This window comes from Leucoraja erinacea, unplaced genomic scaffold, assembly GCF_028641065.1.
Source record: "Leucoraja erinacea ecotype New England unplaced genomic scaffold, Leri_hhj_1 Leri_134S, whole genome shotgun sequence".
In the NCBI taxonomy this organism is placed as follows: Eukaryota; Metazoa; Chordata; class Chondrichthyes; order Rajiformes; family Rajidae; genus Leucoraja; species Leucoraja erinaceus.
The window spans coordinates 39,296-64,771 of record NW_026575616.1 but is presented as its reverse complement, the minus strand read 5'-3'; the positions used below and the strand labels follow the sequence as shown (position 1 = coordinate 64,771).

The 25,476-nt window shown below is 45.9% G+C and overlaps 1 protein-coding gene across 1 annotated transcript in view; it reads right to left on the bottom strand.

The window, feature by feature from the left end:
- Positions 1 to 375: 375 nt before the first annotated feature.
- The window catches only part of nphp1 (nephronophthisis 1), a 58,016-nt gene continuing 32,915 nt past the window's right edge, over positions 376 to 25,476 (bottom strand). Inside the window, 4 exon segments of the mRNA XM_055665572.1 lie at positions 376 to 710; positions 12,533 to 12,577; positions 21,002 to 21,075; positions 24,110 to 24,222. Coding sequence (XP_055521547.1) covers positions 432 to 710; positions 12,533 to 12,577; positions 21,002 to 21,075; positions 24,110 to 24,222 — 511 coding nt within the window. The 3' untranslated portion in view covers positions 376 to 431.

Below are 25,476 nucleotides of genomic sequence, written 5' to 3'. Positions count from 1 at the left end.
TACTCCTGCCCCTATTGTCTACTGATATACCTGCACTCCAAAGAGTAAAGTCCTAGCCTGCCAAGCTCTCCTCTCGAGTCCTGGCAACATCATCATAAATCTGTGCATCCTTTCCTGCTTAATGGCATCCTTACTATAGCAGGAATACAGTTCAGAAGGTGGAGTACGAAAAGGTAGTCAGGAGATATGGGGAGAAGGCAGGAACGGGGTACTGATTGGGGATGATCAGCCATGATCACATTGAATGGTAGTGCTGGCTCGAAGGGCCGAATGGCTCACTCCTGCACCCATTGTCTATTGTCTATTTTGCTGGACTGTATGCAAAACAAAGCCTTTCACTATCTAGATACACGTGACAATAAAGTAGTTACTGAGTTTTATGTTGATGGCCACCTTTTAATAAAACTAGTTGCAATTGTAGTGTGTGTAGATCAGTCGACTGATGCAGCTTTCCGTGTCAGTCCCAGGAAATCGTAGCTTATCTCCGAAATATCAAACACCTGGTAGGCGTGCTCTGGGGAGAGAAGGCTGTAGAGCGAGCCATTTTTCTCGGCTGTTTGGTGTAAAAAGTTGGCGATGTCCTTCCACCTGCTGACCTCGGCCTCGTCGTCGCCCTGTTTGATTGGCGGCAGGGTGGTGGAGCGCAGGAGAGGGTATACACTGTCGTGGTAGACCCGCACAAAGAGCCGTCTCATGAACTCCCCGTCTCTCTGCAACAACACAAACAGACACGCCAGGTGATTTAGAGTTGTACGGTGTAGAAACAGGCCCTCGCTGGCTCTACCCTGAACTGAACCACATTCCCTTATCATGCATCTATACACTGGCCATGGGTCAATGACAGAGTAGTTTACACCCCAGCAGTATGAACATTTCAGGTCTCATTTCAGGTAATCCCTGCCAAAGATCCTATAGCGGAGCAAGATAGACCACTCCTGCTAAATGCAATGGGCTGACGTGTAGTACGCAACGGAGTGGAACGTGGGCCTTTTTTTCATCCATTTCAGTAACCCAACCCGACCCAACTTGACCCGACCCACAGTGTAATCAACGTTGCAGGGGAACAGTTTGTGTTAATAAATTAAAATTCTGAAAATGAGAAGATTTTTACCAAATAACTTTTATTTTTACGAGGATGTTTCCGTAACCGGCTTCCGTCTCCGCACTCGCATCCTACGGGATTTCTGGTGCAGAGACAGAAGCCGGTTACGGAAATGGGGCCAAAAATTACCCATGATTCTGCCCATGACTGTACTATGTCTTTTTCATCGAGTGGTCTATCTTGCTTGCTGTAGGATCTTTGGTCCACTCTTTCCCCTCTCCTTCCCAGCTCTCCCACAGCCCACTGTCTCTGCCTCCTCCTTTCTTCTTCCCGCCCCACCCCCGAAACATCACCTATTCCTTCGCTCCACAGATGCTGCCTCACCCGCTGAGTTTCTCCAGCATTTTTGTTGGCCATGGCTCGATTGTAATCATGTATTATCTTTCTGCTGACTGGTTAGCATGCAACAAAAGCTTTTCACTGTACTTTGGTACACTGGACTTGCCCACACTGGACTTGCCCATTGTGCCCTAAATACACTGGTCCCACCTGCCTGCGTTTGGCCCATATCCATCTAAACCTGTCTTATCCATGTACATGTCCAACGCTACCATCGGGTAGAAGGTGCAGGAGCCTAAAATCTGGTACATCCGGGTTCAGGAACGGCTTCTTCCCCACAGCCATCAGGCTATTAAACTCGCCACAAACAGACTCTGAACTGTAACAGCCTATTGCACTTTATCTGTTTATTTATATGTATATGCGTGGTCTATGCTATATAGACACACTGAACTGTTCTGTATGTATGCTTACAATATTCTGCTGTGCTGCAGCAAGCAAGAATGTCATTGTTCTATCTGGGACACATGACAATAAACTCTCTTGACTCTTGACTTGACTGCTTCTTAAACATTGCCTCAACTACCACCTCTGGCAGCTCGTTCCATACATCCTATGTGAAAATGCTACGACCTCAAATTCCTATTCAATATTTTCCCCTTCACCTTAAACCTATGTCGCCTGGTTCTCAATTCGCCTGCTCTGGGCAAGAGACTTCTGTGACGGGAGAGGATTTAAATGTGTCGGAAGGAACAGCAGATGCTGGTTTACACTGAAGATAGACACAAAATGCTAGGGGTAACTCAGCGGGACAGGCAGCATCTCTAGAGAGCCTCGAATGAAACGTTAAAAACTATTTAAACAGTAGTTTTTCCATATCAGGTACTGCAGATACCCCCAGATTCAGCAACACCTTACCCAACCTTATCTCTAGTCCCCCCCTCCCCTGAGTCTGAAGAAGGGTCTTGACCCAAAATGTCACCCATTCCTCCTCTCCAGAGATGCTGCCTTTCCCGCTGAGTTACCCCAGCATTTTGTGACTATTTACAGTTGCTTCCCAGCCGTTATCAGTCAACTGAATCATCCTATCATCAACGAGAGAGTGATCCAGACATCCCATCTACCTCATTGGAGACTCTTGGACTATCTTTAATCAGACTTTACAGTGCTCTAAACGTTATTCCCTTTACCATGTATCTGTATACTCTGGATGTCTCGATTGTAATCATGTATTGTCTTTCCACTGACTTGTTAGCACACAACAAAAAGATTTTCACTGTACCTTGGTAAACGTAATAATAAACTAAACTAAAATCAGAAGAGATTAAAAATACTTTTGATAAAAACACATCCCAACCTGAAAGGGGACTACAGAGAGTGGTGAACACTGCCAGGTCCATCACAGGTACTGACCTCCCCACCATCGAAGGGATCTACAGGAGGCGCTGCCTCAAAAAGGCAGCCAGCATCATCAGAGACCCACACCACCCTGGCCACGCTCTCATCTCGCTGCTACCATCGGGAAGAAGGTACAGGAGCCTGAAAACCGTGACCTCCAGGTTCAAGAACAGCTTCTTCCCAGCAACCATCAGGCTCTTGGACACTGCACAACACTGACCTCAGCAACTGTGATCTTCTGTTATATAATTAATATAATAAATTAATTTCAGTTATACTGGATAACCATAATAGTGCAAAACCGAAGTTGGCCGTGCAACCAAAGACACGGTCCGTAGAAGATGACAGTTGCTGGGGTCAGTGTTGTGTAGTGTTCAGGAGCCTGATGGTTGCTGGGAAGAAGCTGATCTTGTTTATTTCATCAATCAAGAGGCACGGTGGCGCAGCGGTAGAGCTGCTGCCTCACAGCGCCAGAGACCTGGATTCGATCCCGACTACGGCTGCTGTCTGTACGGAGTTTGCACGTTCCCCCTGTGATTGCATTGGTTTTCTCCGGGCGCTCCAGTTTCCTCCCACACTCCCAAAAACCTGCCAGTTTGGTGGTTAATTAGCCTCTGTAAATTGTCTCTAGTGTCTAGGGTAGAACTAGTGTACGGGTGATCGCTGGTTGGCGCGGGCTGGGTGGACCGAAGGGCCTGTTTCCACACTACTTCTCTAAACTAAACTTTATCTTTATGTGTGCTATCAGAAGGAATGTAAAAAGAATGTAAAAAGAATCTTAAGAAATAAATTAGAAAAGCTAAAAGAAGATATGAGGTTGCTTTGGGGAGACGGCAGGAACGGGATACTGATTGGGGATGATCAGAGGGAGATCTACAATAATTATAGGCAGCATGAAGTAAATGAGGTGCTTGAGGAGTATAAGGAATGTAAAAAGAATCTTAAGAAAGAAATTAGAAAAGCTAAAAGAAGATATGAGGTTGCTTTGGCAAGTAAGGTGAAAGTAAATCCAAAGGGTTCCTACAGCTATATTAATAGCAAAAGGATAACGAGGGATAAAATTGGTCCATCGGAGAGACAGAGTGGACAGATATTTGCAGAGCCAAAAGAGATGGGGGAGATATTGAACAATTTATTTTCTTCGGTATTCACAAAGGAGAAGGATATTGAATTATGTGAGGTAAGGGAAACTAGTAGAGTAGCTATGGATACTATGAGTTTCAAAGTAAAAGAAGTACTGACACTTTTGAAAAATATAAAAGTGGATAAGTCTCCAGGTCCTGACAGGATATTCCCTAGGACATTGAGGGAAGTTAGTGTAGAAATAGCCGGGGCTATGACAGAAATATTTCAAATGTCATTAGAAAATGGAATAGTCCCCGAGGATTGGCGTACTGCGCATGTTGTTCCATTGTTTAAAAAGGGTTCTAAGAGTAAACCTTGCAATTATAGACCTGTTAGTTTGACTTCAGTGGTGGGCAAATTAATGGAAAAGATACTTAGAGATAATATATATATAAGCATCTGGATAAACAGGGTCTGATTAGGAACAGTCAACATGGATTTGTGCCTGGAAGGTCATGTTTGACTAATCTTCTTGAATTTTTTGAAGAGGTTACTAGGGAAATTGACGAGGGTAAAGCAGTGGATGTTGTCTATATGGACTTTAGTAAGGCCTTTGACAAGGTTCCTCATGGAAGGTTGGTTAAGAAGGTTCAACTGTTGGTATAAATGCAGGAATAGCAAGATGGATTCAACAGTGGCTGAATGGGAGAAGCCAGAGGGTAATGGTGGATGGCTGTTTATCGGGTTGGAGGCAGGTGACTAGTGGGGTGCCTCAGGGATCTGTGTTGGGTCCTTTGTTGTTTGTCATGTACATCAGTGATCTGGATGAAGGTGTGGTAAATTGGATTAGTAAGTATGCAGATGATACCAAGATAGGGGGTGTTGTGGATAATGAAGAAGATTTCCAAAGTCTACAGAGTGATTTAGGCCATTTGGAAAAATGGGCTGAAAGATGGCAGATGGAGTTTAATGCTGATAAATGTGAGGTGCTATTTGGCAGGACAAATCAAAATAGGACGTACATGGTAAATGGTAGGGAATTGAAGAATACTGTTGAACAGAGGGATCTGGGTATAACCGTGCATAGTTCCTTGAAGGTGGAATCTCATATAGATAGGGTGGTAAAGAAAGATTTTGGTATGCTAGCCTTTATAAATCAGAGCATTCAGTATAGAAGCTGGGATGTAATGTTAAAATTGTACAAGGCATTGGTGAGACCAAATCTGGAGTATGGTGTACAATTCTGGTCGCCCAATTATAGGAAGGATGTCAACAAAATAAAGAGAGTACAGAGGAGATTTAGTAGAATGTTGCCTGGGTTTCAGCAACTAAGTTACAGAGATAGGTTGAATAAGTTAGGTCTTTATTCTCTGGAGCGCAGAAGGTTAAGGGGGGACTTGATAGAGGTCTTTAAAATGATGAGAGGGATAGACAGAGTTGATGTGGACCAGCTTTTCCCTTTGAGAATAGGGAAGATTCAAACAAGAGGACATGACTTCAGAATTAAGGGACAGAAGTTTAGGGGTAACATGAGGGGGAACTTCTTTACTCAGAGAGTGGTAGTGGTGTGGAATGAGCTTCCAGTGGAAGTGGTGGGGGCAGGTTCGTTGGTATAATTTAAAAATAAATTGGATAGGCATATGGATGAGAAGGGAATGGAGGGTTATGGTATGAGTGCAGGCAGGTGGGACTAAGGGAAAAAAAGTTGTTCGGCACGGACTTGTAGGGCCGAGATGGCCTGTTTCCGTGCTGTAATTGTTATATGATTATATATGGTTATCAGCCATGATCAAATTGAATGGCGGTGCTGTCTCAAAGGGCCGAAAGACCTACTCCTGCACCTATTGTCTATTGTCTATCATTGCAGTAGAAACCTTGATTGGCCTCAGTGGAGTTTAAATGTATTCCTTGAATTTGACTTGTGGGAGAAATAGTTTAGTATTTTTTTCAAGACTGCAAGTTGTGTTAGATCTTCAGTTGTGTGAATCGTATACAATTAGACAAGCATCTATGGAATTTGTCGCCACATTGATGTTATCAGTTTACAAAGCCAGGAGGCAACACAGATGCATGGTTGAAAAGTTCCCCTCCCTCGATAACAATATGTACATTGTGGACAAAATGTGTGAGAACGAACTGCAGGTGCTGGATAAAATTGAAGGTAGGCACAATATGCTGGAGTAACTCAGAGGGACAGGCAGCATCTATGGAGAGAAGGAATGGGTGACGTTTCGGGTCGAGACCCTTCTTCAGAAGAATGTCACCCATTCCTTCTCTCCATAGATGCTGCCTGTCCCGTTGAGTTACTCCAGCATTTTGTGTCTATCTTTGGCTTAAACCAACATCTGCAGTTCCTTTCTACACAAACCAACCTCCCTTCCATTGACTCCATCTACACCTCACGCTGCCTCGACAAGGCCAGCAGCATCGTCAAGGACCAGTCACACCCTGGCCACTCCCTCCTCTCCCCTCTCCCATCAGGCAAAGGGTACAGAAGTGTGAAAACGCACACCTCCAGATTCAGGGACAGTTTCGTCCCAGCTTTTATCAGGCAACTGAACCATCCTACCACAACCAGAGAGCAGTGCTGAACAGCTTGAAATTGTGCAATATGGTGCATACTGTAGCGAGTCTTTTAACTGACAATTGAATGCAATATATATGCTTTAAATTGGGGGTGCCCGGTGAGGGAGTGGAGAAACCGAGTGGGGAGAGGGTGTGGAAGAAGGGTGTCCCCCCTCCCAGGGTAGGAACGTTTTTGAAATTTGATGTATTAAAATCATGTTTTAGTGCACTGTAGAAGTATGATTTCAATATTTTTTGTATGAAGTATTTTTAAGAGGTAACTTTTTATGGAGTAACTTTATCCACACAAAGGGTGATGGGTGTATGGAACAAGCTGCCAGCCCCGCAAACACTCGCAGTTTGCCAGCTGCGACTCGACAGCCCCGCAAACACTCTCAGTTTGCCGGCAAACACTCGCCAGGCAATAAATACTCAACTATACTAAACCCTGGTAAAAAAAACTGTGAGCGTTTCCTTTATCCGTGCCCCTCATGATTAGACAGAGCTCTTAAAGCTAGCGGAGTTAGATAGAGCTCTTAAAGATAGCGGAGTCAGCGGATATGGAGAGAAGGCAGGAACGGGGTACTGATTGGGGATGATCAGCCATGATCGCATTGAATGGCGGTGCTGGCTCGAAGGGCCGAATGGTCTACTCCTGCACCTATTGTCTATTGCCTATTGGATAGGACGGGTGTATAGCTGTTTTGGTGTAGTGTAGCTGGGACATGTTGGCCGGTGTGGGCAAGTTGGGCCGAACTGCTTGTTTCTGAGCTGTATCACTCTCTGATCCTTCCCAATGAAGGCAAATGAGCCAAAAGCCTTCATCACCACCCTGTCCTCCGGACTTGTCATTAATGGAACCAGCCAGGTTGATCATCCACCCTCTCACCCTGCTGTCCCTGTGATGAATCCAGTCCAGTTTCCTCGTTCCAGACATTTCAAGCATTCTCACTTTTGGTTTCAGATTTCCACAACCTCTCTGACCTACATTGCATAGCCTTGTCACTATCTCATTATTTGATCCCGCTCTCCACAACACCACTCAGCCTCTTGTTAACTAGAAAACACTGAGATTAGTTTAGTTTAGTTTAGAGATACAGCGCGGGAACAGGCCCTTCGGCCCACCGGGTCTGCGCCGACCAGCGATCCCCGCACACTAACACTATCCTACACCCACTGGGGACAATTAACCTACAGACCTGCACGTCTTTGGAGTGTGGGAGGAAAGCGAAGATCTCGGAGAAAACCCATGCAGGTCACGGGGAGAAGGTACAAACTCCGTCTGAAACGTTGCCTATTTCCTTCGCTCCATCGATGCTGCTGCACCCGCTGAGTTTCTCCAGCACTTTTGTCTACCTTCGATTTTCCAGCATCTGCAGTTCCTTCTTAAAAAAACTCGGTACAGACAGCACCCGTAGTCGGGATGGAACCTGGGTCTCCGGCGCTGCATTCGCTGTAAGGCAGCGACTCTACCGCTGCGCCACCGTGACCGAGATCTTCAGGGAAAACCTAGATTATTCCCTTTGTCCTACAGATTGGAGAGACCGCATGTGGAGTATGTGTTTAAGAAAGAACTGCAGATGCTGGAAAAATCAAAGGTAGACAAAAATGCCGGAGAAACTCAGCGGGTGAGGCAGCATCTAGATGATGCCTCACCCGCTGAGTTTCTCCTGCAATTTTGTCTACCTGTGGAGTATGTGTGTTCAGTTTTGGTCACCCTGCTAAAGGAAAGATGACATTAAGCTGGAGAGAGTGAGAGAAGATTTACAATGTTGTTGCCAGGACTCGAGGGCTTGAGCTATAGGGAGCAGCTGGGCAGGCGATCTCTGAATTCCTTGGAATGCTTGAGGCTTTGGGGGTGATCTTATAGAGGCGTATAAGATCATGAGGGCAATAGATAGAGTGAATGCACAGAGTCTTTCCCCCCAGAGTAGGAGAATCATGAACCAGAGGACATGGTGGTAGGAAACATGTTCCCCATGTTGGGGGAGTCCAGAACCAGGGGCCACAGTTTAAGAATAAGGAGTAAGCCATTTAGAACAGAGACGAGGAGACACTTTTTCACACAGAGAGTTGTGAGTCTGTGGAATTCTCTGCCTCAGAGGGCGGTGGAGGCAGGTTCTCTGGATACTTTCAAGAGAGAGCTGGATAGGGCTCTTAAAGATAGTGGAGTCAGGGGATATGGGGAGAAGGCAGGAACGGGGTACTGATTGGGGATGATCAGCCATGATCACATTGAATGGCGGTGCTGGCTCGAAGGGCTGAATGGCCTACTCCTGCACCTATTGTCTATTGACCAGAACTGCACACAATACTCCAAAAGCTGCATCATGATTTCCTAACTCTTGCACTTTAATGCTCTGATCCATGGGTATATGGAACATGCTGCCAGAAGAGGTAGTTGAGGCAGATATAATACAACTTGTAAAATACATTTGGACAGGTGTACAGACAGGAAAGGTTTAGAGGGATAGAAACATAGAAACATAGAAAATAGGTGTAGGCCATTCGGCCCTTCAAGCCTGCATCGCCATTCAATATGATCATGGCTGATCATCCAACTCAGTATCCCGTACCTGCCTTCTCTCCATACCCCCTGATCCCTTTAGCCACAAGGGCCACATCTAACTCCCTCTTAAATATAGCCAATGAACTGGCCTCAACTACCCTCTGTGGCAGAGAATTCCACAGATTCACCACTCTCTGTGTGAAATTATTTTTCTTATCTCGGTCCTAAAAGACTTCCCCCTTATCCTTAAACTGTGACCCTCTGTTCTGGACATCGGGAACAATCTTCCTGCATCTAGCCTGTCCAACCCCTTAAGAATTTTGTAAGTTTCTATAAGATCCCCCCTCAATCTTCTGAATTCCAGCGAGTACAAGCCGAGTCTATCCAGTCTTTCTTCATATGACAGTCCTGACATCCCAGGAATCAGTCTGGTGAACCTTCTCTGTACTCCCTCTATGGCAAGAATGTATTTCCTCAGATTAGGAGACCAAAACTGTACGCAATTGGGCCAAACGGATATGGGCCAAATGCAGGCAGATGGGGAATCTCGGTCAGTATGGAAGACTTGGGCTGAAGGCCCCATTCTCATGCTCTATGACACAATAAGACCATAAAACATAGTAGCAGAATCAGGCCATTCGGCCCATCAGTCTACTTCGCCATTCAATCGTGGCTGATCTATCTTTTCCTCTCAACATTCTCCTGCTTTCTCCCCGTAATCTTTGACACTCTTATTGTTCAAGAACCCTAACCCTCCAGCATAAAAATACTCAATGACAGCTTCCACAGCCGTCTGTGGCAATGAATTCCACAGATTCACCAGCCTTTGGCTAAAGAAATTCCTCCTTATCTCCTTTCTACAGGTATGCCCTTTAATTCTGACGCTGTGACCTCTGGTCCGAGACTCTCGCACGAGGGGAAACATCCTCTCCACATCCACTCTATCTAGGCCTAGGGTACTGGCAGTCAAAAATCAATGTTCGACTAATAGATAAATATGACCAATTCTTAAGGAGTTGGTCTCCTTTCATCGACTTTTTGGGATCATGTGATGTAGCGTTGCCGTAAAGATTGCTGATTTCAGTTCATGACGCGGATAGATCTAAATCTCCGAATACAGATTTGAAAATTTCTCTTTTAAGGGGCCTTCTCTTCTATTTCTACTTTCCACTTTCTCTCTTCCTTTTTTATTTTTTATATACACACTTCACGTTTTTCTACTCCCTACCATCTATTTTTCCACTTTTTCCTCTTTCTATTGTTTTCTTTTTCTTGTCTTGCTTACTTCCTTCTCATAACATAAAACTAGAGGTTGTACATAGAATGGATTACGGTATTACATAGTTGGCACCTAAAATTAGGTTCCACTGGACTGTTTTGTGCTGTATTAACTTCTAATAAAATAAACAAAACAAAAAAAAATCAAAAAAAAAAATCAATGTTCTGTTCAAACCAGTTTTCAGATTTGCAGGGATAATCATAGACATACAGCAGGCAAATAGGTGCTTGTGCCGACCAGTGGCCCCATCTACACATCCCATTTTGCCTGCATTTAGCCCATATCCCTCTACACCTTTGTCCCTAGTGGGTGTAGGATAGTGTTAATGTGCGGGGATCGCTGGTCGGCACGGACCCGGTGGGCCAAAGGGCCTGTTTCTCCAAAATTAACTAAACTGTATAAAATGATGAGAGGCATAAACTTTATAGAGATACAGTGTGGAAACAAGCCCTTTGGCCCACTGAGTCCACACCGACCAGCGACCACTAGCACTATCCAACACAGTAATTACAGAAGCCAATTAACCTACAAACCTGTACATCTTTGGAATGTGGGAGGTAACAGGGGCACCTGGAAAAAGCCTACACAGGTCACGGGTAAAACTCTGTGCAGACAGCCCCTGTAGCCAGGATCGAACCCGGGTCCCTGGTGCCGTAAGACAGCAACTGTACCGCTGTGCCATACTTTAGGGCATAGCCTGAAGGTGAGAGGGGCCATGTTTAACGATGTACAGGGCAATTTGTTTACACGGAGGGTGGTGGGTGCCTGGAACGTGCTGCCAGGGGTGGTGGTGGAGGCAGGTACCATAGTGGGGTTCAAAAGACTTTGGGATAGGATATGCAGGGAGTGGAGGGATGTGGAGTATGTGCATGCAGATATGAGTTGGTTTTGGCATCATGTGTAGAAAGGAACAACAGATGCTGGTGTTTACCGAAGATAGACACAAGGTGCGAAGAAGGGTCCCAACCCAAAACATCATCCATCCATTTTCTTCAGAGATGTTGCCTGAACGGCTGAGTTACTCCAGCACTTTGTAACTATCTTAGGTCTTGGCATCATGTTTGGAACGGAATAAGGGGTAAGCCATTTAGAACAGGAATGAGGAAACACTTTTTCACTAGTGAGACCACACCTGGAGTATTGTGTGCAGTTTTGGTCTCCAAATTTGAGGAAGGACATTCTTGCTATTGAGGGAGTGCAGCGTAGGTTTACAAGGTTAATTCCCGGGATGGCGGGACTGTCATATGTTGAGAGAATGGAGCAGCTGGGCTTGTACACTCTGGAGTTTAGAAGGATGAGAGGTTATCTAATTGAAACATATATGATTATTAAGAGTTTGGACACGCTAAAGGCAGGAAACATGTTCCCGATGTTGGGGGAGTCCAGAACCAGGGGCCACAGTTTAAGAATAAGGGGTAAGCCATTTAGAACGGAGATGAGGAAACACTTTTTCACACAGAGAGCTGCGAGTCTGCTCGACAGAATGCATTTCGTTGTCTCTGTACTGTACACTGACAATGACAATTAAAATTGAATCTGAATCTGAGTCTGTGGAATTCTCTGCCCCAGAGGGCGGTGGAGGCAGGTTCTCTGGATACTTTCAAGAGAGAGCTGGATAGGGCTCTTAAAGATAGAGGAATCAGGGGATATGGGGAGAAGGTAGGAACGGGGTACTGATTGGGGATGATCAGCCATGATCACATTGAATGGCGGTGCTGGCTAGAAGGGCCGAATGGCCTACTCCTGCACCTATTGTCTATTGTTTATTCACCTTGAACCTACGGTATGTCCTCTGGTTCTTGATTCCCCTACTCTGGGTAAAAGATTCTGCATTGACCCTACCTATTTATCTATTACCCTGTTTAACCTGTGCCCTCTAGTTTCTGAATCCTCTACCCTGGGAAACAGACTGTGAGCGTTCACTTTATCCGTGCCCTGTGAATAGCGGTGCTGGTTTGAGGGGCCGAATGGCCTACTCCTGCACCTATTGTCTAGTGTCTATTGTGGGCTAAAGGTCCTGTTCGTGTGCTGTACTATTTATTCTATGCTCTATGAACAATCAGAATGAGATACAGGTGAGGTATTGCACAATGAATCTCCACCCGATACATTTTGTTGGGTTACATGCCTGAGGTGCTGGCTGCCATTATAAATGCAACTGCTTGTTGCTACTGGGGCCTCCTCTTGCTACTTCCGCGAAGCAGCTACCCTCTGGTGCTCTCGCACGAGCAATCTTTCACACGCCCGGCATTCTTCCCAAATTAACATTACTGGGCTATATTGTTAAGTTGCCAACAAATGAGACCCATGCAATTAAAGTATGCAGAACAATTACCTTCTCTGATCGCTTCACGGTTAATTCCCTTTCAGACCAAGCGCTCTGTCAGAGAGGGGAAACAGTCAGATGTCAGTGAGAGTTTTACAATACAGCAGGAGGGCATTTGCATTCTCAGTTACAAAACCTATAACACAGCACTGAACAGTACCATGTTCCCCATGTCGGGGAGTCCAGAACCAGGGGCCACCGTTTAATAATAAGGAGTAAGCCATTTAGAACGGTGATGAGGAAACACTTTTTCTCACAAAGAGTGGTGAGTCTGTGGAATTCTCTGCCTCAGAGGGCGGTGGAGGCCGGTTCTCTGGATGCTTTCAAGGGAGAGCTAGATAGGGCTCTTAAAAATAGCGGAGTCAGGGGATATGGGGAGTAAGGCAGGAACGGGGTACTGATTGGGGATGATCAGCCGTGATCACATTGAATGGTGGTGCTGGCTCAAAGGGTCGAATGGCCTATTGTCTATTGTCAAATAAAGACTTAAATGTGATGTACTTCATATTAATGTGAACTAAGCATGCCTCTCCCATTCTAGATTTGAGAATCTCGTGTGTACGAAATGGCGTTTTGGGAAACTGGTGACTGGTTGAGTTGAGTTTAGCGGTACAGTGCAGAAACAGGCTCTTTGGCCCACCGAGTCTGCCAGAGCACCCGGAGAAACCAGGTCGCGGGGGGAAGGTACAAACTCCGTACAGACAGCAGCTTTAGTCAGGATGGAACCCGGGTCTGTGGCTCTGTGAGGCAGCAACTCTACCGCTGCGCCTGTATCAAAATTGGAAATTTTGAGTTGACAATTTTGGGAGAGTGTTTGTGGCAGAGGGAGGGAAGTATATCATGTGTGGTTACACGGATGCATTATTTTTTCCCTTTCATAAAGTTAATCATTATGTTGGTCCTGAGTTTCACATTTCAGCTGATTTTCCAGCTGCTCCGTGCCCTTTTGAACAAGATCTTGTTTGTTTTAATGTGGTTAGAATTACCAAGAACTCTTGTCTAGTAAAATGCAAATATACATGGTGAGGTAGGAATATTCTTGTGGCTGATAAAAGCAAATCAGTATTTTTACCCAAAGAATACCAAATGACAAGCCCGCTGACAACCAATGTTCTAAACGCATTGTAGGTTGAATTATCAGGTTTGGTCAAATTAGAGAAATCAGCATTTTTAATCCTTTTTCACAGGTCCATCACAGGTACTGACCTCCCCACCATCGAAGGTCCATCACAGGTACTGACCTCCCCACCATCGAAGGGATCTACAGGAGGCGCTGCCTCAATAAGGCAGCCAGCATCATCAGAGACCCACACCACCCTGGCCATGCTCTCATCTCGCTGCTACCATCGGGAAGAAGGTACAGGAGCCTGAAAACCGTGACCTCCAGGTTCAAGAACAGCTTCTTCCCAGCGACCATCTCTGGAACACTGCACAACACTGACCTCAGCAACTGTGATCTTCTATGGACGGTGTCTGAGGTTGCATGACTGACTTTGGATTTGTACTATTAAAGTTATTGATTATACATGAATGAATGAATGAATAAGTTTATTGATCAAGTATTCACATACAAGAAATTTGCCTTGGTGCTCCACCCGCAAGTGACAACATGACGTACAGTGACAGTTACGAATGACACATAAAACATTAAACATTAATAATAAAACATCATGCTTGTGTGTGACTGTGTTTACAAGCCCTGTTCAGTGCAGCAAGCAAGAATTCCATAGTTCTGTGGACAATTAAATACTCTTTACTCTTGTATGGTTAGGGTAAGATGAGATGAGATAGAGATGGAGATGGTAGGCTAGAGCTGCTGGAAGTGTGATGGTTTAATTCAGTAATTTTGTTCCACACCTTCTTCCAAGTATTGAAGTAAACTAACTTGGGAGAATGATAGCCCTTCTCCTGGGAATTGTGACTGATAGTAACCTAAACATAAGCATGATGTCTGCATCAGGGTCTGTGGGTACGTCGGAGTATGGTGAAAGGCCTGGATGGAATGGATATAGAGAGGGTGTTTCCACTAACGTGAGAGTCTAGGACCAGAGGGCACAGCCTAGGAATGAAAGGACGCACCTTCAGAAAGGAGATGAAGAGGAATTTCTTTATTCAGAAGGTGGCGAATCTGCGGAGTCTTGATTAGTGCGGGTGTCAGACGATATGGGGAGAAGGCAGGAGAATGGCGTTGAGAGGGAGAGATAGATCAGCCATGATTGAATGGCGGAGTAGACTTGATGGGCCGAATGGCCCAATTCTGCTTCTACAGCTTATGAACGTATTATTGAGCATCGAACAGTACAGCACAGGATCGGGCTATTTGGCCCACAATGTTTGTGCCAAACATGACGCCTATTAAACTGATCCTCTCTGCCTGCACAAGATCTATATCCCTCCATTCCCTGCATGTCCACGCACCTATCCCAAAGCCTCTTAAACACCACTATCGTATCTGCCTCCACCACCACCCCTGGCAGCACGTTCCAGGCACCCACCGCCCTCTGTGTAAAAAACATTGGCCGGGACATCTCCATTAAACTTTCCCCCTCTCTTCTTACGGCTGGGCCCTCTGATGTTGGACATTACCATCCCGGGAAAAAGGTTCTGACTGTCTACCCCATCTATGACTCTCAGAATTTTATATACTTCAATCAAGGTTCCCCTCAACCTCCACTATCCTAGAGAAAACAATCCAAGTCTATCCAGCCACTCCCTGTAACAGAAACCCTCTAATCCAGGCATCATTCTGGTAAACCCCGAGATCAATAGACAATAGACAATAGGTGCAGGAGTAGGCCATTCGGCCCTTCAACCCAGCACCGCCATTCAATGTGATCCTGGCTGATCATCCCCAATCAGTACTCCGTTCCTGCCTTCTCCCCATATCCCCTGACTCCGCTATCTTTAAGAGCCCTATCTAGCTCTCCCTTGAAAGCATCCAGAGAACCTGCCTGAGGCAGGGAATTCCACACTCACATCTCTCTGTGGGAAAAAGTGTTTCCTCGTCTCCGTTCTAAATGGCTTACCCCTTATTCTTAAAGTGTGGCCCCTGTTTCTGGACTCCCCAAACATCGGGAACATGTTTCCTGCCTCTAGTGTGTCCAAACACTTAATAATCTTATACGTTTCCATAAGATCTCCTCCAAAGCCTCCACATCCCTCCTGTAATGGGGGCGACCAGAACTACATGCTTTACTCCATTTGAGACATGTCCTATAGAGCTACGTTGTGACTTCCTGACGCTTATATTCAATGTGCCTACCAATGAGGAACCAATACACTGTGAATGGCGACAGAAACGGAAGGCAAGTGTAGCCTTGCCTCCTCCAATCTACTGCATTCAGTGGTCCAGAAGTGGCCAGTTCATGAATAAGACCCAAGTGTAGACTCAGCGAACATTGTGCTGAACACTTGAGTCCAGTCCGCCAAGGCCTGCTGGATCTCCCGGTTGCCAACCATTTTAACTCCCCTTCCCATTCCCACACTGTCTGTCCTGGGCCTCCCCCATTGCCAAGGTGAGGTCACACCTAAACTGGAGCACCAGCACGTCATATTCTGCTTGGGTAGCTCACACCCCAACAGTTTGAATATTGAAGATAGGCACAAAGTGTTGGAGCATCTCATCTCTGGTGAAAACTAATTGGTGACGCTTTGGGTCGAGACTCTTCATCAGACTCACTGGATATTGGATTCCCCCAATTCCAGTAAAACCCCCCCCCCTCTGTTTCCCCTCCCCCCCCCACCCAACCCCACCCCACCCTAGTTCACACGGATTTTTCCCGCCATCTCCCAGCCCCACAGTCACCCTGTTCCTAACACCTCCGCACTCATCTCCCATCCCCAAGTCCCCCATTTCATTTTTAACCCTATTCCCTTCCACCCACATCCCTCCTCCAGCTTTACATTTCACTCCTCCTCTTCTCTCCGTATCTGACTCCTTTTCACCTCCAGCCTTTGTCACTTACTCTACCCATCTGACACTCACCACCCCCCCCCCTCACCTGTATCCACTTGACAGATTTTGTCTTGTCCCCACCTCTCTTTCCCAGCTTTCTCCCCCCCCCCCCCCCCCACTCCATCAGTCGGAACTGTTGTCTGTCGTCCTCGGGTAGCGCTGCGTGTGGCTGCCTCGCCAGCAGTCTGTCCGTCCTTTCATCCGTTTTGCTATTTTTAGTCTTGTCTAAAAGTATGTTCCTGGAGGTTTCCTAGTCTTTTTATGTGGGGGATGGGGGGGGGAACTGTTTCTCAGTCACTTCCTAGTCGAGGATGCGTCTATTCTCCAAATCGCATCTTCGCCCCCCTCCTCACAGCCTACCATAGAAACATAGAAACATGTGTGAAAAATGTTTTTCTCATCATACCAACTGGATTGGCGCATCCTTTCCAGCCGGAGACGGGCCAGAGCTTCGGCGCAGCGCTGGATTCCATCGCAGAGCGGGACGATGCCTTACCGGAGCTCTGGAGTGTTGGGCCTGCTGCTTTAACATCGTGGGGCTGTGCTCTGCGGAGCTCCCAGCCGCGGGCGGCGTTGAATTTTAACATCGCGGAGCCTGGGACCTTGCCGAGGATCGCCAGTGTTGGAGCTCCGCCCAGCTCAGCCTGTGGACTTCGTGAGGCGTGGTCTCCGGCAGGAAGCGGCTGAATTGGAGACTCCAAGCTGCTGAGTGTGTTCTTCCGTTCTGACGCCGGAGTTTTGATCATTCCGGCGAGAGGGCCTGAACATCGGGCCGCCCGTAGCGGCGACTGCGGAGGGTTCAAGGCCCCGACCACGGGTGAACATAGAGGAAGATGACTGAACTTTATTGCCTTTCCTCACAGTGGGAAACGTTGATTCCTCTGTGTGGGGGTGTTCATGTTAAACTCTATCGTGTGTTGTGTTCTTTTCATTCGTATGGCTGTACGGTGACTCACATCTCACTGTATCAATTGTGCATGTGACAATAAATGTGACTTGAACTTGAGCTTTCCCTCCACCGACGCTGCCTGACCCGCTGAGTTCCTCCAGCGCATTGTTTTCAACACTGCACTGAACCACACAACAAATATAAAGGGCGCTATATGCTCTGGTTTTTTTGTGTATATTTTCATGAACAAGGTTTATTATTTGAAATAAAAAAATATAGTTAAAGGTTTGTAAGCAAAAGAACATTTTCGCACAGAATCGGACCCACCAGGGATGAAAGTAGACAAAAGTGCTGGAGAGGTGAGGCAGCGGGTGAGGCAGCGGGTGAGGCAGCATCTATGGAGCGAAGGAAATATGCAACGTTTCGGGCCGAACCCCTTCACCAGGGATGAGACGGTGAGGGTCAGGTGGGATTTCCCATGGTTGCAAATATTTGAGGCAAAAGGAAGCTAGATTTTTCAGCTGATGGTGGTAATAGATAACATTCCTGTCCAATTCCACTGAGAGAAAACCAGTAAAACAACAAATCAGACGGGTTTAATTCAAACCTGGCGAATATTTGATATGTTCATTCCTTTAAGATAACAATTACGGTTTTTGTTTCCTTCACTGTCAAATGGGATTGAGTATTTGTTTGTCAGTGAACAATGACAATAGACAATAGACAATAGGTGCAGGAGTAGGCCATTCAGCCTTTTGAGCCAGCACTGCCATTCAATGTGATCATGGCTGATCATCCACAATCAGTACCCCGTTCCTGCCTTCTCCCCATATCCCCTGACTCCGCTATCTTTAAGAGCCCTATCTCTTGAAAGCATCCAGGGAACCGGCCTCCACCGCCCTCTGAGGCAGAGAATTCCACACTCACCACTCTCTGAGAGAAAAAGTGTTTCCTCGTCTCCGTTCCAAATGGCTTACCCCTTATTCTAATGAACCATCTGGGTTCGTTAAAAAGAATCACTCTAGCGAGAGAAACACAACTGGAGATTTGTTTAAACTCAAAATGAAAAGTATTAGAATTCAAACCAAAAAAACACAGTGCTGGGAGAACTCAGCAGGTCATCTGTTGAGGAGGGAATGGGCAGACCACGTTTCAGGTGGGGAACATTCTCAAGTGTTAGTATCTGCAATGAAGGGCCTGTCGCACTGACGCAATATTTTTTCGCCGACTTGCCGGCACCCGTCATAGTCGCAGCAGGTCCCCGAAGATGAAAAAAAAATTTAAAATCCAGTGGCGACCAGAAAAAGGTACGACTCTTTGGGCGACTACTCACGTAGTCGCCCAAAGAGTCGTGCCTTTTTCAGGTCGTCGATGGACTTTCAACATTTTGAACGTTTTCACCGAACTGGTGCAACTATGATGGCTGCCGGCAAGTCACTAAAAGAAATCCCTTTAGGGGACCCTTTAGGGGAGAACTTTAGAAAAGGTCAATATAGCCACCAATTGTCAGGAAAGTCTTCCACCTGCAACATTATCTCTGTTTCATGTTCCACAGATGATTAAAACATAGAAAGATAGAAAATGGGTGCAGGAGTAGGCCATTCGGCCCTTCGAGCCAGCACCGCCATTCAATGTGATTATGGCTGATCATCCCCAATCACTACCCCGTTCCTGCCTTCTCCCCATATCCCCTGACTCCGCTATCTTTAAGAGCCCTATCTAGCTCTCTCTTGGAAGTATCCAGGGAAAGGGCCTCCACCGCCCTCTGATGCAGAGAATTCCACAGACTCACAACTCTCCATGAGAAAAAGTGTTTCCTCGTCTCCATTCTAAATGGCTTACCCCTTATTCTTAAACTGTGGCCCCTGGTTCTGGACTCCCCCAACATCGGAAACATGTTTCCTGCCTCTAGCGTGTCCAAACCCTTAATAGTCTTATATATTGTCACGTATACCGAGGTGCAGTGAAAAGCTTTTTGTTGCGTGCTATTCAGTCAGTGGAAAGACAATACATGATTATAATCGAGTCATTTACAGTGTACAGATACACGATAAGGGAAGTTAGTACATGCGACATCGGAGAGGAAGGCATTAGAATAATCTGCTCTTGAATGAATGAGAGAAAGAATGGAGGTTCCACTGGTAGTTTGCTGAGGAGGAAACAGACTCCTAGAAGCTACAGTGGAGCTAAATGCAAACTTTAAAGCTGCTTTGAACAGTGACCAAGGTATTGCATTGAATTGAATTAGTGGAACTTTTCTTTATTAGATTCATAGATTCATTGAGTAACACAGCGTGGAAACAGGACCTTCTGCCCATCTATACCAGTATTTGGCCCATATCCCTCCAAACTTGTCCTATCCATGTACTAGTCAAAATGTTTCTTTAACGTTGCGATAGTCCCAGCCTCAACTACCTCTGCTAGCAGCTCGTTCCATACACTCACCACCCTTTGTGTGAAAAAGTTACCCCTCAGCTTCCTATTGAATCTTTCCCCCCTCACTTTGAACCTATGTCCTCTGGTCCTTGATTCACCTACTCTGGGCAAGAGACTCGGTGCATCTACCTGATCTATTCCTCTCATGATTTTATATACCTCTATAAGATCACCCCTCATCCTCCTACACTCCATGGAATAGAGACCCAGCCTACTTAACCTCTCCCTGTAGCTCACACCTTCAAGCCCTGGCAACATCCTCGTATATCTTCTCTGAACCCTTTCCAGCTTGACAATATCTTTCCTATAACATGGTGCCCAGAACTGAACACAATATTCTAAATGCGGTCTCACCAACGTCTTATACAACTGCAACATGACCTCCCAACGTTTATACAATACTGATGAAGGCCAAAAGCCTTTTTGACCACCTTATCTACCTGCGACTCGACCTTCTTATCTACCTGTGACTCGACCTTCAAGGAACCACGCACCTGTACTCCTAGATTCCTCTGCTCTACAACACTACCCAGAGGCCGACCATTCACTGTGTAGGTCCTGCCCATGTTCAACGTCCCAAAATGCAACACCTCACACTTCTCTGTATTAAATTCCATCAACCATTCCTCCGCCCACCTGGCCAATCGATCCAGATCCTGCTGCAATCGTTCACAACCATCTTCACTATCTACGTCTATTCTTTCATTACTGTTACCTAGAAACATAGAAACATAGAAAATAGGTGCAGGAGTAGGCCATTCGGCCCTTCAAGTCTGCACCGTCATTCAATATGATCATGGCTGATCATCCAACTCAGTATCCTGTACCTGCCTTCTCTCCTTACCCCCTGATCCCTTTAGCCACAAGGGCCACATCTAACTCCCTCTTAAATATAGCCAATGAACTGGCCTCAACTACCTTCTGTGGCAGAGAATTCCACAGATTTACCACTCTCTGTGTGAAAAATGTTTTTCTCATCTCGATCCTAAAAGATTTCCCCCTTATCCTTAAACTGTGACCCCTTGCTCTGGACTTCCCCCAACATCGGGAAAAATCTTCCTGCATCTAGCCTGTCCAACCCCTTAAGAATTTAGTAAGTTTCTATAAGATCCCCCCTCAATCTTGTAAATTCTAGCGAGTACAAGCCGAGCTTTGTGTCAGGAAATATAGCAGCACAGAACAATAACTAAAGCCTTACCCGCAGAGCATCTACGATATCAGTCTGTTCCAGTAGTTCGGAGAAAGTTGCCAGCACTGGGTTACAGATAAGATCTGTAATGCACGGTAAGAAGAAAAGTCAATACATACACTTCATTCCAACATCTCGCATCTCTTTGTGCAAAGTACATTCGACCAAGACCAAGAACTGTTCCTGTTTGTGATAGATATAAATGACTTGAACCTAACAGTGGACAGGTTGGTTAATAAGTTTGCAGATGACACCAAGATTGATGGGGCCCATTCTGGAAGAAGGTTTCTCAGCAGGATATTGATCAGCTACAGAAATGGGTTGAGAAATGATAGGCGGAGTTTAATACGTTGCACTTTGGGAGGTCAAATGTAGGGAGAAAGTATACAGTTAATGGTGTGAACCTTAACATCAATGATATACAGAGAGATCTAGGGGTCCAAGACTATCATTCCCTGAGATCACATCTGGAGTATTGTGTAATGTTTTGGTCTCCTAATTTGAGGAAGGACATCCTTGTGATTGAGGCAGTGCAGCGTAGGTTCACCAGATTGATCCATGGGATGGCGGGACTGTCATATGAGGAAAGATTGAAAAGAATAGGCTTGTATTCACTGGAGTTTAGAAGGATGAAGGGGTATCTTATTGAAACATATAAAATTATAAAAGGACTGGACAAGCTGGATGCAGGAAAAATGTTCCCAATGTTGGGCGAGTCCAGAACCAGGGGCCACAGTTTAGAATAAAGGGGAGGTCATATAAGACTGAGGTGAGAAAAAACTTTTTCACCCAGAGAGTTCGGAATTTGTGGAATTCCCTGCCACAGAGGGCAGTGGAGGCCAAGTCACTGGATGGATTTAAGAGAGAGTTAGATAGAGCTCTAGGGGCTGGTGGAGTCAAGGGATATGGGGAGAAGGCAGGCACGGGTTATTGATTGGGGACGATCAGCCATGATCACAATGAATTGCCGTGCTGGCTCGAAGGGCCGAATGGCCTCCTCCTGCACCTATTTTCTATGTTTCTATAGGAGTGGTAAAGAGGGCGGTACAGTATGCTTGCTTTCATAGGTCAGAGCATTGAGTCCAAGAGTTAGATTGTCATGAGGCAGCTTTATTGTACTTTAGTTAGGCCACGTTTGGAGCATTGTGTGAAATTCTGATCGCACCAATACGGGAATGATATGGAGGCTTAGGAAAGGGTGCGGAGAAGGTTCACCAGATTGATGTCTCAATTAGGAGGCATTAGCCACATGGAGAGGTTGGACAGAGGATGGCGCGGTTGCAGGGAGATTGCATCAAATGAGGCAAAGATGGGATCGACAGTCAGATTCTTTATCCCAGGATGGAAAAATCAGGTATTAGAGGGCGTAGCTATAAGGTGAAAGGGGCAAAGTTTAAAGGAGATGAGAGCAGCAAAGCTTAAAGGAGATTTACAGACAATGTTCTTTTACACACAGGGCAGTGGGTGCCTGGGGCTGGCTGGGTGGCGGTGGAGGCATCTGCGATAGTGGACTTTAGAATTAGTTTTGCATAGGCACATGGATATGCAGGGAATGGAGGGATGTGGATTATGTGCATATAACCATATAACCATATAACAATATACAGCACGGAAACAGGCCATCTCGGCCCTACAAGTCCATGCCGAACAACTTTTTTCCCCTTAGTCCCACCTGCCTGCACTCATACCATAACCCTCCATTCCCTTCTCATCCATATGCCTATCCAATTTATTTTTAAATGATACCAATGAACCTGCCTCCACCACTTCCTCTGGAAGTTCATTCCACACCGCCACCACTCTCTGAGTAAAGAAGTTCCCCCTCATATTACCCCTAAACTTCTGTCCCTTAACTATAATAATAATAATAATAATAAATAATAATAATAATAATAATAATAATAATAACTTTATCTGTATAACACTTTTCATACAACCCGAATGCAACCCAAAGCACTTTACACTAAAATAGTGAGTACATCCACAGTTAAATAACACAAAAAGCAGATTTATGTAAAATTATGAAATAATATAATTAAAATGGAGTGTAAAAAGACAAGAAACAAAGACACTGATGTCAAATACAGAGTAACAGCTTGATTGAAAAGATAAGATTGTAGCTGCCGTTTAAGAATGTCAACTAACTAAGTGGGCGTCTCTCGTGGCCCTGGGTTGGGTATTCCACAGCTTAAGGGGGGCCTCATTGAAAAAGGCTGCTTCACCAATTATCTTATTACTGTGGCACTGAGAGGCTAACAGGCCGGCATCAGAAGAGCTGAACACTTGAGTGGGGGCATGGGGAAGGAGGGACTCTGTAAAATACGCTGCTCCTGAGCCATTTAGGGTTTTTTAGACAAGAAGGTGGACTTTATAGTCTATCCTGGATCTCACAGGGAGCCAATGAAGGGAGTTTACTACTGGGGTGATATGATCACTTTTCTTGGTGTTTTGTTAAAAGCCGGGCTGCGGCATTTTGAATGAGCTGTAACTTGTTGGTGGATTTTAGACAATAGACAATAGGTGCAGGAGTAGGCCATTCGGCCCTTCGAGCCAGCACCGTCATTCAATGTGATCATGGCTGATCATCCCCAATCAGTACCCCGTTCCTGCCTTCTCCCCATATCGCCTGACTCCGCTATCTTTAAGAGCCCTATCTAGCTCTCTCTTGAAAGTATCCAGAGAACCGGCCTCCACTGCCCTCTGAGGCAGAGAATTCCACAGACTCACAACTCTCTGTGAGAAAAAGTGTTTCCTCGTCTCCGTTCTAAATGGCCTACCCATTTGATTTTTTTCCTTCCTGGGAACAAGGTTCTGACTCTACTCTATCTATACCTCTCATCTGCTCTCTCTTGAAGGCAGATAAGGCATTATTTGGCCTCATGTTTGGCATAGACATTGTGGGCTGAAGAGCCTGTCCCTGTGCTCTGGTGTTCTATGGCTGTATGTTGCTGCCACAGCCACTCACTACATGAATTCATTCAGCGGTCTGCTGAAGATAAAATGCCTTGCTTTTAGAAATACATTTATGAATGAACATATCTAATAGATTGGAACCGGCTGGTACATAGTGAGTTGCATGTGTGGATATCATGATGGCTTGTAGCCTAGTAATCTCACCAGCACTATCCATATTAATTCTGCCTTTAAGAAGGGCTTCCGCAAGTAATTGTCGATAATAGGCCAGTAGGTGGGCGTAGCACTTGGGACCGACCAGCGTCTCTGGAAGCAGCCTGCAAATAAAGCAAGCAATTACTTAATGGGGGCAGAACTTTCACTGTTACACCACAGCCCCAGGCTAAAAACCTCTACAGTTTCACCCTGGAAACACCCAGCAGCTCAGGCAGAATCTGTGCAAAGAGAGTCAGCTATCCATGTTCTCCACAGATGCTGCCTGACCCGCTGAGTTACTCCAGCACTCTGTGAAACGTCACCTATCCACGTTCTCCACAGATGCTGCCTGACCCGCTGAGTTACTCCAGCACTCTGTGAAACGTCACCTATCCATGTTCTCCACAGATGCTGCCTGACCCGCTGAGTTACTCCAGCACTCTGTGAAACGTCACCTATCCATGTTCTCCACAGATGCTGCCTGACCCGCTGAGTTACTCCAGCACTCTGTGAAATGTCACCTATCCATGTTCTCCACAGATGCTGCCTGACCCGCTGAGTTATGGTGCAGCAGCATCTATGGAGCTAAGGAAATAGGCAACTTTTCGGGCCGAAATCCTTCTGGAAATAGGCAACGTTTCGGGCCGAAACCCATAAGGGTTTCGGCCCGAAACGTTGCCTATTTCCTTAGCTCCATAGATGCTGCCTGACCCGCTGAGTTACTCCAGCACTCTGTGAGACGTCACCTATCCATGTTCTCCACAGATGCTGCCTGACCCACTGAGTTACTCCAGCACTCTGTGAAACGTCACCTATCCATGTTCTCCACAGATGCTGCCTGACCCGCTGAGTTACTCCAGCACTCTGTGAAACGTCACCGATCCATGTTCTCCACAGATGCTGCCTGACCCGCTGAGTTACTCCAGCACTCTGTGAAACGTCACCGATCCATGTTCTCCACAGATGCTGCCTGACCTGCTGAGTTACTCCAGCATTTTTTGTCTTTCTTCGGTGTAAACCAGCATCTGCAGTTCCTTCCTGCACCAATAGTCAACATGTTGAAGACCCAGTTAGGCGGCCAATGCCATGATGGAAACCCACCCTGCAAGGTGAAGCCCGTTTCTCATTCCACACACACCAACCTGGCTGCTGAATGTTTCTGGTATTTTGCTTGTATGTCAGACATGCTGCGCCTAGTTTTCTGATAAATTTTCAATTGTTCCACAGATGCTACATATCCCATTGATTGTATTTCCTCTGCAGTGGATAGACCTGCTCAACACTAGATAACATTCCATTTGTCATTTTTGTGATTGATTGAACTATCTATCTCTACCGAGAGTTGCTAAGTGGCAAGCAGGCAGTAACAAACAAAA